This window comes from Triticum aestivum, chromosome 4B (assembly GCF_018294505.1).
Source record: "Triticum aestivum cultivar Chinese Spring chromosome 4B, IWGSC CS RefSeq v2.1, whole genome shotgun sequence".
Classification (NCBI taxonomy): domain Eukaryota; kingdom Viridiplantae; phylum Streptophyta; class Magnoliopsida; order Poales; family Poaceae; genus Triticum; species Triticum aestivum.
Genome location: NC_057804.1, coordinates 174,438,495 through 174,453,744, shown reverse-complemented (window position 1 = coordinate 174,453,744; position 15,250 = coordinate 174,438,495). Strand labels below are relative to the sequence as shown.

Genomic DNA, 15,250 nt, shown 5'->3' with positions numbered 1-15,250 from the left:
GTGTGTTTATACCTCCATTTGGAGAGGCCATCTCGGTGGAGAAAGTGGAGTCCGATGACGAACTGCAGCAGCGTAGTAGATCCCTCCGGCACCTTGCCGGAGCAAGGACAGGGCTTCATGTCAACGTCCAGCGCACCCCCGATTGGATTTGGAGTGAATCTCGGAGGGCACTGTTATCCTAAACGATACGACGATAAAATAGGTGCTGGGGTGCCCTCCTTTATATATAGCATTGTATATGACGTGGAACCTAACCATATTAGTAATTAGGCCCCCAATCATAGGCGCAAATTGTTAATTACCATTAATTAGTGTTAATCCTGTAATTAACTAATGGGCCCACTTTGACTTAGGGTAATTAACATATTAACCATTCAATTACTTAATATTTTTACAGGATTTGCATCAATGTTTTAAATAACGAGCTATGGAAAATAGTGACGCGCTTTTAAATCAGTTATAGCGCGCTATTTATGAAGGTAATCATTTAGCGGCACCATGCTGAAAAGGCTATAGCGGGCTATAACGGAGCTATAGCCGGCTATTTAAAACTATGATTTGCATGCAGACATATTTCTTTACAGAGGGAGTATGATGCAAGCCACCAGCAGCACACACATATACTACTGTCTATCAGAGGTTCTCGAACAAATTATTGGGTTCACTTAGATTTTAGACCCAATCCTCATGCATTGGCTCTGTCGACCCAGTGGCCGAAGATGTAATTGGCGTGCAGACAACACATACAATAATTTGTTTGTAGACAGCCTAACTTTAGCATCACACTAGACGGTAATTCGATATCCGATACACCAATTCATCAGAAGGAGATGATTCTAGTCCAGGGTTCTAGAGGAAGAAGGAGAGAGGCACACGCAGGTGCAGAGAGAAAGAAAAAAGAGATGCCTGTTCTTGGACGCCTCCTTCAGAGCTGCCCCCCTCATCAAAGTAGCTGACCGTTGCGTACAGTACATGGGCCTAGTCCTTCCTGACGGGCCTCCAGCTTCTTCTCAGGGGTTCGGCACCGGTTGGTGGTGGGCCCTGCTTGTCGGTAGCAGACTTGGTCGGGCCGGCGGACGCCGGCGAGGCGTCCTGGCCCCGGCTTGTTGCTCCAAGCACGCCCCGGCCCCGCCATCTCACCTTGGAAGAAAGGAATGAGATGGAGGAGGAGCACAGCGGCGGGGTGCGGCGGAGGTGGCTCGTCGACGTCGCCCGCTGGCGCCCCTCCCCGACGCAGTTCCAAGCCGCGGCTGCCCTCCTGCCGCCGCACCACCGCCATGCCATCGCCAGGTAAACTCTTCCACCAGTTTAACTCCCCCCATGCTTCCTTGCCCTCTTAACTATGCCCTTCGGAGATGGATAAGAAAAACGCATGGAATTGGTAGGGTTGAATTCGAATCAAAACCCCTAACTATGCCCTTCGGGGATTGATCCCAACTCGCTGGGGCAGGTTCGTCAAGGAGGAAGACAGGAAACGAGCGCTCATCAGCCGGCTGCTCCAGCACTCGCTTGTGCACCGTGTTCTTGGCATCCCATTCCACCAAATTCACATATGCCGAACAACTGAAGGGAAGCCGTATCTGGTACTGCAGCCTGTTCAATCAATTTCATTCCGACGTCACTACACCAACTCTTTACCCTTTACTCATAACAAGTACATCAACAGATGAAATGAGCATTTGTTAGGTCAAATAGCTTCTGCAATCAATGGATCATCCTCTGATTAAGTTATATGCCCTTGTTATTCTTGCAGAAGAATAGCCCTCCGGCCTTCAGAAACTTTAATTTCAACACATCGCATCAGGGTGACTACGTAGGCATAGCATCAGAGCTGCTTTGCCTTGTTGGCCTTGATATTGTGTGTATCTCTAAGCCTCAGGGAGAAACCACCGTGGAATTCCTTAAGAATTTCTCTTCATACCTCACAGACCATGAGTGGAACTGCATTGGTCGCGCTGCCGGTTCCATTGAGATGTTATCAGAGTTCTACAGGTAATTATTTGTTGGGAGCTTTCTACTCCCTCGGTCCCATAATGTAAGAGCGTTTTTGACACTTAGACAATAATGTAGAGAGAATCAGCATTCAGAGAACTATGAGCTAGTTCTAGAACCACCACGAAAACAGCATAAGAAAAGAGTAGTAGATCGATACTACTTATGAATTTCTGCTGAAACCTAACCAAAGTACCTGTACTCCCATACCCTAAAAGCTATCATTACTGCACGCAAGTTCATAGACGCCATAGTGTTTAACAACCCATTCAGCTGCATGGAACTTGAGTCCTAGTTTTTAATATTTTAGCATAACAAATCTCTGGGTTTTGCCAACAATGTTAAAGGAGATTTTTTAATAAAATGAATAGTTTAATTTGAAATAAGTACACTTCAAACCCTACCAAGGATGTGGTTCTGGTTTTGCAAGAAGTGTATGTTAGCAGCTATTTTCGTTGAGATCGTCTTCATGCTTTTGATGATCTGCATAGTATAAATTGTTCAACCTTTTTTTTTTTTGAAGAAACACACCCAAAGTGTATCTTAGATTTGATAATTATCAAGGAAAACAACAAGTACATTACATTGAAAAACATACTAGCCTTCTTCTTCCGATTGATTGCCGCCCACCAGCCACCGGAGATTGAAAATCGCACTGAACCAACAGTAAAGAAGAGAGACACTTGCAAATGCCCTTGCCATACCAGGCTTTAAATTGTTGGTCTTTTGTAGGTACTGGTGTCTCAAAGAAGCATTTGTTAAAGCTGTAGGCGCTGGGGTTGGATTTGGGCTGCATCGCTTGGAATTCCACCATGTTGAATGGAGTAACATCTCTGTCTACATTGACGGGATAGAGTCTAGGAAATGGAGGTTCTGCCTTTTCAAGCTTGATGAAATACATTTGGTATGTGTGGATTGTTCACATCATATACTTTGCACAGATAGAAATCCAATTCAAAATCGATCTGGTGATATAAATCTGCTGTATGTTTTTTACAAAGCATAGAGAAGGGATATGCTCTTGCAGGTTAGTTCTTGTGACAGGTTACTTACTTACCATTACAAATGCAATTGCAGGCGTCCATAGCGAAAGGGCATCCGGAGGATGCTATACACAGCTTCAAGACAACATTGTCTAATGTGGTTGTTGAGGATGAAGAATTTTATGCTGCACTAGAGATCCCAGAAGAAACTGTCACGCTACAGACAGTGGAGCAACTTACACAATTATAATCTTAGCTAGCTAGCTTTCCAAAATAGTGCAGTAACATACGGGTGCAGGATTATATCAAGAGATGAAATGCCTCAGGCTTATTGATTCCCAATTGCATACTACTGCAGGATTTGAATCAAGAGATGAGATATATACTTGAAGAAGGTATCAAATAAGTTGATTGCATCGAAGTGATGAAAAAAATCCTGGAAACTAGGAAGATAGATGTATGCCTGGTAAATGTAAGCCAATTTTGATTCAGAACAAGGAGGCATGATCTGTGCTCAGAGCTTTGCGCAGAATGATTTATAAGGATCATTTTTTTTTTAAAATGGCAAAAGGGGAACACAATTTTGGAAGGGTTTACAAGCTGTAAAATTTTGGTTTAGGTTGAGAGCTGCATATACTTTAGGCAAGTTATCCCATACGAAATTTGGCAAGGTGTCTAGTCAGTTCTCAACATAAGCACTGTATACAGCTAGTATCTTATTTGTGGTTTCAGAGGCCTGTCAAGGTTGAAACATTCTGTATGGCTGCTTCCAGATGATAGGATACAGCCATCTGAGGCGTGGAGGATTATACTCTGTAAATTATGTAGAGCTGTTGAATAATCAGAATACTGAATGATTTAGTTTCCTTTTGCTCAAATTTCGTTGGCGTGTATACAGATTTTTCGATAAGGGGCACTTTATTACTTAAAAAGGTTTATAAGTATTACAGATGGCCTCTGCATAGTGAATAAAATGTTGGACCGACTCCTTTATGCATATAAGGGCTGTAGGCCTGCAGAACGACATATTTTATTTTTGAAGTAATTGTGAATTTGTAAGATGATCACCCCAAGTGCAACCGCAACATTTTATCAAAGCAATTTGAAGTCACTTCCATAATGTGCATTTATCTTCGAAAAATAATGGACATACACTCGAAGAATTGTAATAATTAGTTAGTATCAAAATGCGGCGTGTTAGATGTGTATAGTCTATTTTCTGTATATCCCCATTGTATATGGGCTTCTTACACTTTACCACACATGTACATATATTGGCCTTTGCCCCCCTATGAATAGTAATTGCTCATTATTCAACATGGTATCAGTTGCTAGGTTAGCCTCTCTCCCGCACGATGCAACTCCGTGCGTGTTCCAACCCAGCCACCGCCGCTGCTAGGCCCCATCCCTAATCTTTCTCGTCTCCGGCCGCCCCTACTTGGATCCGCTCGTCGCCTGCCGTCTCCACCTGTCGCTGGCCGTCCCCGCTACCTGGATTCGCCCCCGACGGCCTCCTCGTCTCCGGCCGTCTTCGCCCGACGCTGGCCATCCCCTCCTCGTCCAGTCGCCGCTGCCTGCCCATCCGGTCGGTGCCACCCCCTCCTCGATCGCCGCCGCCCCCTCCTTGTCCGACTGCTGGAGACGCCGCCTCCTCCAGTTCGCCCGGCTGCTGCGTCGCCTCTAGTCCGATCGGTCGCTGCGTCCAGGCCTATTCCCGCTCGTGCCCGATCTAGATCGGGCTTCCTGTGAAGGTTGACTTCAAAAAAAGAGCTCACCATGTCTTCTTCGGGCTATGTCACTGTTCCTCGGTGCTTGTTGATCTTCGGTGGCACCAACTATGTTGAGTTTGTGGGCTTCATGCGTATCCACATGCGCAGTCTTCTCCCGTGGGGCGTCCTCTCTAGCGAGGTCCCCTGTCCGCCATGCCCTGTTGCTCCTGTGGCTCCTATCCCGCGCTGTGTCGCCTTGTTCTTGCTACTGATGCTTTCAAGGCTGATCGGGATGCAGCCAAGGCTCTCGATGATGTTGTGGTTGATGCTTATGATCAGCAGGCATCAACTTATTCAGATGCTCTTTCTGTCTACCGAGATGATATGTCTGCTTACACCCAATGGTGCAATGATGATGCTCGAGATGCTGCTGTTCTCACTGCGAGTGTCCTCCCTCAATTTGCTTCGGAGTTCATGGGCCTCGGCACCGTTTGCAACGATGTGGTCTTATCTCTGTCAGCGCTATCAGCCCTTTGTTTATGCTCTCTACTTATCTGTGGCACGTTAGGAGCACGCCCTTCAGCAGGGTGACTCTTTTGTTGATGAGTTCTACACAGAGTTTTGCCATCTGGCGCCAGCTTCACTCTCTTCGGGCAGTTGTTTGTGGAGCTTGTCGTTGCTGACAGACCATGCAGTCTGACTTGGAGTTTCAGCGTGTCCATGAGTTCTTATCCCGCCTTCGTTCCGAGTTTGAGCCTCGATGTGCTCACTTGCTTGCTCGTGGCCGTGTTCCTATCTCGGAGGTGCTTGCTGAGCTTCATGCTGAGGGGACCCGTCTTCCTTCTGCTGGGTTGCTTGCGGTTCCTTCTGTGTTGGCTGCCCAAGCTCCTGTTTCGTCTACTCGTCTCACCGCTCCATCGCTCCTGCCCACACCTTCAGGGGGTGGGTCACCCTCCTTATGCAGAGAAGGGTCAGTCGCGCCGTGACACCTTCTGTGGCTACTGCTCTAGGCCAGGTCACCCAGAGTCTGATTGTCGCCAGAAGCAGCGAGACCAGAGGCACTCTTCTTCCAGTGGGACTCATGCGTCTTGCTCGACTCCGTCACTCGCTGACCAGGATATTGTGCGGCTCAAGCGCATACTGGCTTCCTCTGGCTCTTCATCGACAGGTTCAGCTGCCGCTGTGACTGCTTCCACCTCTCCATCACCGTCGGCACCTACGCAGTCAGGTACATCTTTGCGGGTTCTGGATTTTGGAGCTTCTTTTCATATGTCTTCTAATTATTCCGCGTTGTCTTCTCTTCGACCTCTTGATTGTCCTATTAATGTTCTCACTGCCGATGGCACACCCCTTCCTGTTGCTATTCATGACACTCTTACTACTCCATCTTTTTCTGTTCCTAGTGTTTCTCATGTTCCTCGTCCTGCCATGAATCTCTTTTCCGCTGCCCAACTTACTGATTCTGGTTGTCGTGTAATTCTTGATGCCGACTCTTGCTCTGTTCAGGATCTTCGCACCAAGGCTTTGGTTGGTGCTGGCCCTCGACACCGTGAGTCAAAGGGCCTTTGGGAGGTTGACTGGCTTTGTGTTCCTTCCGCTGCCACCACTTTTGCCAGTTCCCATGCTCTTGTTGCCTCCTCTTCTGTGTCCTTCCAACAATGGCATCATCGACTTGGTCACATCTCTAGCTCCTGCTTGTCATCATTGGTGCGTCAGGGTGTCTTAGGGTCTGTCTCTGGAGATGTTTCTTTAAATTGGGATGGTTATAGACTTGGAAAACAGACCAAGATACCTTATCCTACTAGTGAGTCGGTATCCCAACGTCCTTTTGACTTAGTTTACTCTGATGTATGGGGTCGTGCTCCCTTTGATTCGAAAGGTGGTCATCGCTACTATGTTCTATTTATTGATGATTTCTCTCGCTACACTTGGCTCTACTTTATGAAATCTCGTAGCAAGGTTCTCTCTATATACAAACGATTTTCTGCCATGGTTCACACCTAGTTTTCCATGCCTATTCGTACTTTTTGTGTTGACTTCGCTGGAGAGTATATCTCCCAGATGTTGCGTGGTTTTCTTGCGGAATAGGGTACTCTTGCCCAGTTCTTGTGTCCTGGTGCCCATGCTTAGAATGGCGTTGCGGAATGTAAGCATCGTCATCTGCTTGAGACGGCCCGTGCACTGATGATCGCCGCTTCTCTTACACCCCAATTTTGGGCTGAGGCTGTTTATGCATCCGCCTATCTCATCAACATTCAGCCATCGACCGCCTTGCAGGGTGGTATTCCTATGGAGTGTCTCACTGGTCGCTCTTCTGACTACTCAGCCCTTCGTATGTTTGTATGTGTGTGCTATGTTCTTCTTGCCCCACAAGAATGCACCAAAATGACTGCTCGGTCGGTTGAGTGTGTTTTTCTTGGCTAGAGTGACGAACAGAAGGGCTATTGATGTTGGGATCATGTTTATCGTCGATTGTGCATTTCGCGCGATGTGGATTTTGATGAGTCTCGTTCTTACTACCCCACTCTTCCTCCTCGAGCTTTTCTGTGGATGATATTTCTTTCCTTCTCCTTCCTAATACACCGTCCTATGTGCCTCATGTCTCCCCTTCCTCCGATATGTCTCACTCTTCCTCCTACGCCACCGACACCACCTTCCCCTCCATCCTCCTCTCCACCATCCTCTCCGGTCTGTCAGCCTCTCTCTCCTTTTCCTCTTCACTACACTCGTCGCCCTCGTGTTGAGGATGATTCTCCTAACGCGTCTTCCACTTCCGGAGCACCTCCTTTCAGGCCTCCACCAGTTCATAATCTCTGTGCTTGTCCTTGCCCCCACCTGCTGGCTATTCTCCTGAACAGTATGGCATCTCTGTTGTTGCTGAGCTAACATTCTATCAGGCGGCTCTAACTCAGCCTGAATGGCAGCTTGCGATGGCCGAGGAGATTGCTGCCCTTGAGCGTTCTGGCAGGTGGGATCTGGTTTCCTTTTCTTCCGGTGTTCGTCCAATCACGTGCAAGTGGGTCTATAAGATTAAGACTTCCTCTGATGGTTCTCTTGAGCGTTACAAAGCTTGTCTTGTGGCTCTGGTTTTCAATAGGAGCAGGGACGCGATTATGATGAGACATTCGCTCATGTGGCCCACATGACCACTGTCCGCACTCTCCTTGCTATGGCTTCTGTTTGTCATTGGTCTGTGTCTCAGCTTGACGTTCAGACCACCTTTCTCAATGGTGAGTTGCGTGAGGAGGTTTATATGCAGCCACCACCGGGGTACTCTGTTCCTGATGGTATGGTCTGCCGACTTCAACGCCCCCTCTATGGTCTTAAACATGCACCTCGTTCCTGATTCGAGCGGTTCGCCTCTGTCGTGACTGTCGCGGGCTTCTCACCCAGTGATCATGATCCCGCTTTGTTTATCCACACATCTCCTCGTGGTCGGACTCTTCTCCTTCTATATGCAGATGACATGATCATCACCGGCGATGACTCTGACTACATTGCCTTTGTTAAGGCCCGCCTTTGCGGTCAGTTTCTGATGTCTGATCTTGGCCCCCTTTACTATTTTCTTGGAATTGAGGTTTCTTTGACCTCTGATGGCACTACTGCAGGATGCTGCTAATGTGACACTACGACCAGAGACCCTTCGACGAAACTGTGTGTGATGCAATAATCGCAAACGATGGTGTAAAAAAACGTCAAAAAAGGTGCAAAACATTTGCGATGACGGATGCATCAAACACGGTTCAGATTGTAGTTGTGTGTGCGATGCAGGGCATACGGTTCAGTTCAATTAACTGTTTGCGATGAGGGGGAAAAAAGAAACGGGCAACTAGATGAAGGTGTGTGCGATATAGAACATATGGTTCACTCGGATGAACTATTTGTGATTAGGCAACACAAAAGAAATGGTCAGCCAGATCAAGGTGTGTGCGATATACGACATGCGGTTCACTCGGATGAACTGTTTGTGTTGAGACAAGAGAACAGAAACGGTTCAATATAACAAGATGTGTGTGATACGCAGCAAGCAGGTCTATAATCAGAAACGTGTGCGAAGACCGATAATAACACAGACGATTGCTTCTAATAAGACATATGTGATATGCTTTATCTACACAAAATCTATTGGCCATTGGGCGAAGGGCGGTCATCCGGGTACGCAATAAGGATGCGAAGAGGCATCCTATATCAGCAAGGACTAGTTGTTCCACCAATAGCTCATCTAAGAGAACTCTCAAGTTAAGTGTGCTCAGGCTGGAGCAGCCATCAGATGGGTGACTGGATGGGAAGTTGTCTTGATGTTAAATTAACTGATAGGATGGGTCATATAAGTCAAATTAAATGACCTCTATGATCCATACCATTAGTTAAATTAACGTCGAGGTCCTTATTTTTTTAACACATGTTAAAGAAGGTCTACCGCATTACTTTTTGATAATGTGCGATACGTGGCATACAGTTGATCCATCTGACCTGTTTGTGATGGAATAAGCCATGTGTGTTGTGGGGAAACGCTTGCTAGTATACAACCATTTGCGATTGATGAATTCATCACCGAAGGGTTCCCTAGTGTGTGTTCATCTGATCATCATCTACTTCTTGTGCTAGCTCGACGTTCCTTATATGCTAAGTTTCCATTAATTGATGGCGTTTTATGAACACGCCATCATTTCTCACCATTTCTTCACCTGTTTCGCGCCACCCAGCGATATTGCGCACAAACCTAGGCGACGCGTGATGCACGAAGGCAACATGCATAGCCTGTAGCATATCCACCTTTTCCAAGCAAGCCAACCCACCAAAGCGCCGCCTCTACCATCAACCTCGTCGACGAGGAGAACGAGAAGGCACAACAGCCCGTCGAGGCCGAGGCGCTCCCCGACAACGCGATGGACGACGCCGTGATGCGCGTCATTGCCAGGGTTGAGCAGACCCTTGGCGCATGGCGCTTCAGCGTCGCAGATCAAGATAGGCATGTCAATGCCGAGAGACTGCAGCTCGCCGCACAACATGATCGATGGCGCACCGCAGAGCAAGCTAGGCCCGTCCGTGCTGATAGGTTGTGGCTTGCACCATAGGCCGGCCGCGCTGTACTTACATCGGATGCCCGCCACGCCGTTCGCATGGGTCGCGCCGTTCACCTTGTCCGTGGCCCGCTCGATGCCAATGCGCTAGTCGGTAGGCTCGACCACCTCCTTGGCCCAGGTGTCCACCTGGGCGCAGTAGAGGAACATGGCCGTCGCATCCTCGAGCTTGTGATCTCCGATGAAATAGCCAACTTGGAGCTCGAGATCGCGCTCCAAATGTACCGCGAGCGTGTTGACCGCTTGGACGAACGCCTACACGAGTTCAGGCAGAGCCAAGAGCTACCATAGGCAAGGGCTGCTGGTCATGGTCTCATTGACGCGTTTTATTTTGTTGAGTCGTTTTGACGTGGATAACTATGTATTCACAGCAATCATAGTATTGCTCTGTTTATTGCTCTGTTTTAATATGTGTACTCTATTTTCCGTTCATATATGTTCCGTTTCAATGTGTGTATATACGCTTTCCATTCTGTATATGTGGATCATAATAGCTAGATTCAAATTAGTATACAAAAATAGATAGAAAATGGAATTCATTATATATAATATAAATATATCAATTGTTCGTTAGTTCATCACAGAATATATATAATATCATCACATATACATGACGATACTTAACTACTAGGTACAATGCATAAAATTGAAAACGAACAATACTAAAACTAATAATCCCTCCTGGGGCTAGTATTCCGGCAGCCCCTCGCCAACAGCTCCCTGGTGCGTGGTGTCTTCCCAGTGCGGAGGCAGTACTCCACCTCCTCCGCCTCGCAGCGCTTGACGTACTGATCTGCCTCTTGCTAGCGGACGAGCCCCAATGATCTTGCCATTTCGTTGGGCGCCCACGAGAGCTCCTTGTCGGTGACACGTTGGAGCTTATCGGCCCACTGATACGTCCATTTTGCATCATGCTTTTATGTCAATATTTATTGCATTATGGGCTGTTATTTCACGTTATGTCACAATACTTATGGCTATTCTCTCTTATTTTACAAGGTTTACATGAAGAGGGAGAATGCCGGCAGCTGGAATTCTGGGCTGGAAAAGGAGCAAATATTGAAGGACTATTCTGCGCAACTCCAAAAGTCCCGAAACTCCACGAAATGTCTTAAAATAAATAAAGAAAAATCGTCGCCAAAGATGAAGGCCAGGGGGCCCACACCCTGCTCACGAGGGTGGGGGGCGCGCCCTCCCCCCTGGGCGCGCCCCTACCTCATGGGCCCCCTAGTGGCTCTCCGACGCCCATCTTCTCCTATATGAAGTCTTTCGATGAGAAAAAAAATAGAAGGCAACCTTTCGGGACGAGACTCCGCCGCCACGAGGCGGAACCTTGGCGGAACCAATCTAGGGCTCCGACAGAGCTGTTCTGCCAGGGACACTTCCCTCCGGGAGGGGGAAATCATCACCATCGTCATCACCAACGCTCCTCTCATCGGGAGAGGGCAATCTCCATCAACATCTTCACCAGCACCATCTCATCTCCAAACCCTAGTTCATCTCTTGTATCCAATTCTTGTCTCCAAGTCCGGGATTGGTGCTAGTAGGTTGCTAGTAGTGTTGATTACTCCTTGTAGTTGATGCTAGTTGGTTTATTTGGTGGAAGATCATATGTCCAGATCCTTTATGCATATTATTACCCCTCTGATTATGAACATGAATATGCTTTGTGAGTAATTACGTTTGTTCCTGAGGACGAGGGAGAAGTCTTGCTATTAGTAGTCATGTGAATTTGGTATTCGTTTGATATTTTGATAAGATGTATGTTGTCTAACCTCTAGTGGTGTTATGTGAACGTCGACTACATAACAATTCACCATTATTTGGGCCTAGAGGAAGGCATTGGGAGGTAATAAGTAGATGATGGGTTGCTAGAGTGACAGAAGCTTAAACCCTAGTTTATGCGTTGCTTCGTAAGGGGCTGATTTGGATCCATATGTTTCATGCTATGGTTAGGTTTACCTTAATACTTTTGTTGTAGTTGCGGATGCTTGCAATAGAGGTTAATCATAAGTGGGATGCTTGTCCAAGTAAGGGCAGTACCCAAGCACCGGTCCACCCACATATCAAATTATCAAAGTACTGAACGCGAATCATATGAGCGTGATGAAAACTAGCTTGACGATATTCCCATGTGTCCTCGGGAGCACTTTTCCTATTATAAGAGTTTGTCCAGGCTTGTCCTTTGCTACAAAAAGGATTGGGCCACCTTGCTGCACTTTATTTACTTTTGTTACTTGTTGCTCGTTACAATTTATCTTATCACACAACTATCTGTTACCACTTATTTCAGTACTTGCAGAGAATACCTTGCTGAAAATCGCTTATCATTTCCTTCTACTCCTCGTTGGGTTCGACACTCTTACTTATCGAAAGGACTACGATAGATCCCCTATACTTGTGGGTCATCACGCACCTCCACGCAGCTATGAGGTGCCCAGCGCCTTTGACCTTACTCACGAAGTACCCGTCTTCGTACACCTCCTCCGCACGACGACACGCCCTCCCCCAAAGCTCTGCTGCCTCCTTTTTCCAGGCAGCATCACGGGCTTCACAGGCCGCTTGGGACCTGGCTTCCTCCTCCGCCATCACCTTCTTGAACGCCACTTGCCTGGCTTTCGCAGCCGGTGGTAGCGACTTCCACAGACAAAGATTGCACTGGCCCCAAAACCAATCCAAACATGGGGGGTCCAGTGCAACCTCGTCCGGCGGCGTGTAGGGGTCCTCGTCGCTGCTATTCGAGTGAGCGTCCTCGGGGGGCGGTGACTCCTCGACGACGCGTGGGCAGACCCGCGGCGCCATGGCAGAGATTAGAGAGAGAGAGAGAGGGGGGGGAGAGGGGGCGAGCGATGGGAGGATGTAGATGAGAATGCAGGCAGGACGACGTGAGCAACGTAGTATTTATTGGCGGCCGGAATCTAGATCGACGGGAATAGTACACACGTCGGTCGTCGAAATTTACGAGTACTGTAGTTTGAATTACACACGATTCCCACAGCAAAATCCGTGTGTGAACTTAATACCTGACGGTTTCTGCTACGTCTTGAGCTTGCGTTGGTTTTCCTCGAAGAGGGGAGGGTGATGCAGTAGAGTAGCGTAAGTATTTCCCTCAGTTTTTGAGAACCAAGGTATCAATCCAGTAGGAGGCTCCTCAAAAGTCCCACGTACCTACACAAACAAACAAAGAACTCGCAACCAACGAAATAAAGGGGTTGTCAATCCCTTCACGGCCACTTGCGAAAGTGAGATCTAATAAAGATAGTAAGATAAGATAAATATATTTTTGGTATTTTATAATATAGATGCAAAAAGTAAAGATGCAAATAAAACTAGATTGGAAGCAAATAAGAGATAGACCCGGGGGCCATAGGTTTCACTAGTGGCTTCTCTCAAGATAGCATAAGAATTACGATGGGTGAACAAATTACTGTCGAGCAATTGATAGAAAAGCGAATATATATGAGATTATCTAGGCATGATCATGTATATAAGCATCACGTTCGTGACAAGTAGACTGACTCCTGCCTACATCTACTACTATTACTCCACACATTGACCGACTCCTGCCTGCATCTAGAGTATTAAGTTCATAAGAACAGAGTAACGCATTAAGCAAAATGACATGATGTAGAGGGATAAACTCAAGCAATATGATATAAACCCCATCTTGTTATCCTCGATGGCAACAATACAATACGTGCCTTGCAACCCTTTCTGTCACTGGGTAAGGACACCGCAAGATTGAACCCAAAGCTAAGCACTTCTCCCAAACCAAACTGATAATTCAAAGAGACTTGCAAAGATAACTCAATCATACATAAAAGAATTCAGAGAACATTCAAATATTATTCATAGATAAACTTGATCATAAACCCACAATTCATCGGATCTCGACAAACACACCGCAAAAAGAGTTTACATCGAATATATCTCCACAAGAGAGGGGGAGAACATTGTATTGAGATCCAAAAAGAGAGAAGAAGCCATCTAGCTAATAACTATGGACCCGTAGGTCTGTGGTAAACTACTCACAACTCATCAGAGGGGCAAGGATGTTGATGTAGAAGCCCTTCGTGGTCGATTCTCCCTCCGGCAGAGTGCCGGCGAAGGCTCCAAGATGAGATCTCACAGATACAGAAGGTTACGGTGGTGGAAATTGTGTTTTGTGTAGGACCTTGAGAAGAGGTGTCTAGAGGGGGGGGGTGATTAGACACTAAGTACCAAAGTTGTAGTTTTTAAGATCTTTTAAGTTTAAGTGGAGTTTAGGCACAACTTTAACATTCACAATACATAACAAGCAAGCATGAAAGAGTATATGAGCAGCGGAAAGTAAAGCATGCAACTTGCAAGAATGTAAAGGGAAGGGTTTGGAGGATTCAAACGCAATTGGAGACACATATGTTTTTGGCGTGGTTCCGATAGGTGGTGCTATCGTACATCCACGTTGATGGAGACTTCAACCCACGAAGGGTAACGGTTGCGCGAGTCCACGGAGGGCTCCACCCACGAAGGGTCCACGAAGAAGCAACCTTGTCTATCCCACCATGGCCGTCGCCCACGAAGGACTTGCCTCACTAGCGGTAGATCTTCACGAAGTAGGCGATCTCCTTGCCCTTACAAACTCCTTGGTTCAACTCCACAATCTTGTCGGAGGCTCCCAAGTGACACCTAGCCAATCTAGGAGACACCACTCTCCAAGAAGTAACAAATGGTGCGTTGATGATGAACTCCTTGCTCTTGTGCGTCAAATGATAGTCTCCCCAACACTAAACTCTCTCTCATAGGATTTGGATCTGGTGGAAAGAAGATTTGAGTGGAAAGCAACTTGGGGAAGGCTAGAGATCAAGATTCATATGGTAGGAATGGAATATCTTGGCCTCAACACATGAGTAGGTAGTTCTCTCTCCGAAATAGGATGCTGGAAGTGTAGGTTCGTTCTGATGGCTCTCTCCATGAATGAAGAGGAGGTGGAGGGGTATATATAGCCTCCACACAAAATCTAACTGTTACACACAACTTGCCAAACTCGGTGGGACTGAATTGATAAACTCGGTCGGACCGATTTAGCAAATCTAGTGACCGTTAGGATTTTCGGTGGGACCGATATGCAACTCGGTAGGACCGATATGGTTAGGGTTAGGGCATAACGTAATCTCGGTAAGACCGATTACACAAACTCGGTGAGACCGATTTTGGTAATAAGCTTTCCAAAGAGTTGGTCAGGCAAACTCGGTTGGACCGATTACACAGACTCGGTGGGACCGATTTTGGTAATGAGTCAACCAGGAAGTTTGCATTGTAATCTCGGTAGTACCGATTGCTCAAACTCGGTGAGACCGAATTTGGTAATGGTCATACACACAGAGATTACAATCCCATCTCGGTGAGACCGAGATCCCTATCGGTTAGACCGATTTGCCTAGGGTTTGTGGCAGTGGCTCAGACAATTGAACTCGGTGGCGCCGGATAGAAAGAATCGGTG

General features: G+C 47.0%; 1 protein-coding gene across 1 annotated transcript; it reads left to right on the top strand.

The window, feature by feature from the left end:
* The first annotated feature begins 965 nt into the window (after positions 1-965).
* On the top strand, positions 966-3,853 carry LOC123094683 (L-aminoadipate-semialdehyde dehydrogenase-phosphopantetheinyl transferase). Its single transcript, XM_044516630.1, has 5 exons — positions 966-1,290; positions 1,451-1,583; positions 1,754-1,992; positions 2,725-2,896; positions 3,070-3,853. Exons 1-5 carry the CDS (start codon positions 1,160-1,162, stop codon positions 3,223-3,225), a joined length of 831 nt encoding a protein of 276 aa, XP_044372565.1. The 5' UTR covers positions 966-1,159; the 3' UTR covers positions 3,226-3,853.
* Positions 3,854-15,250: the final 11,397 nt, after the last annotated feature.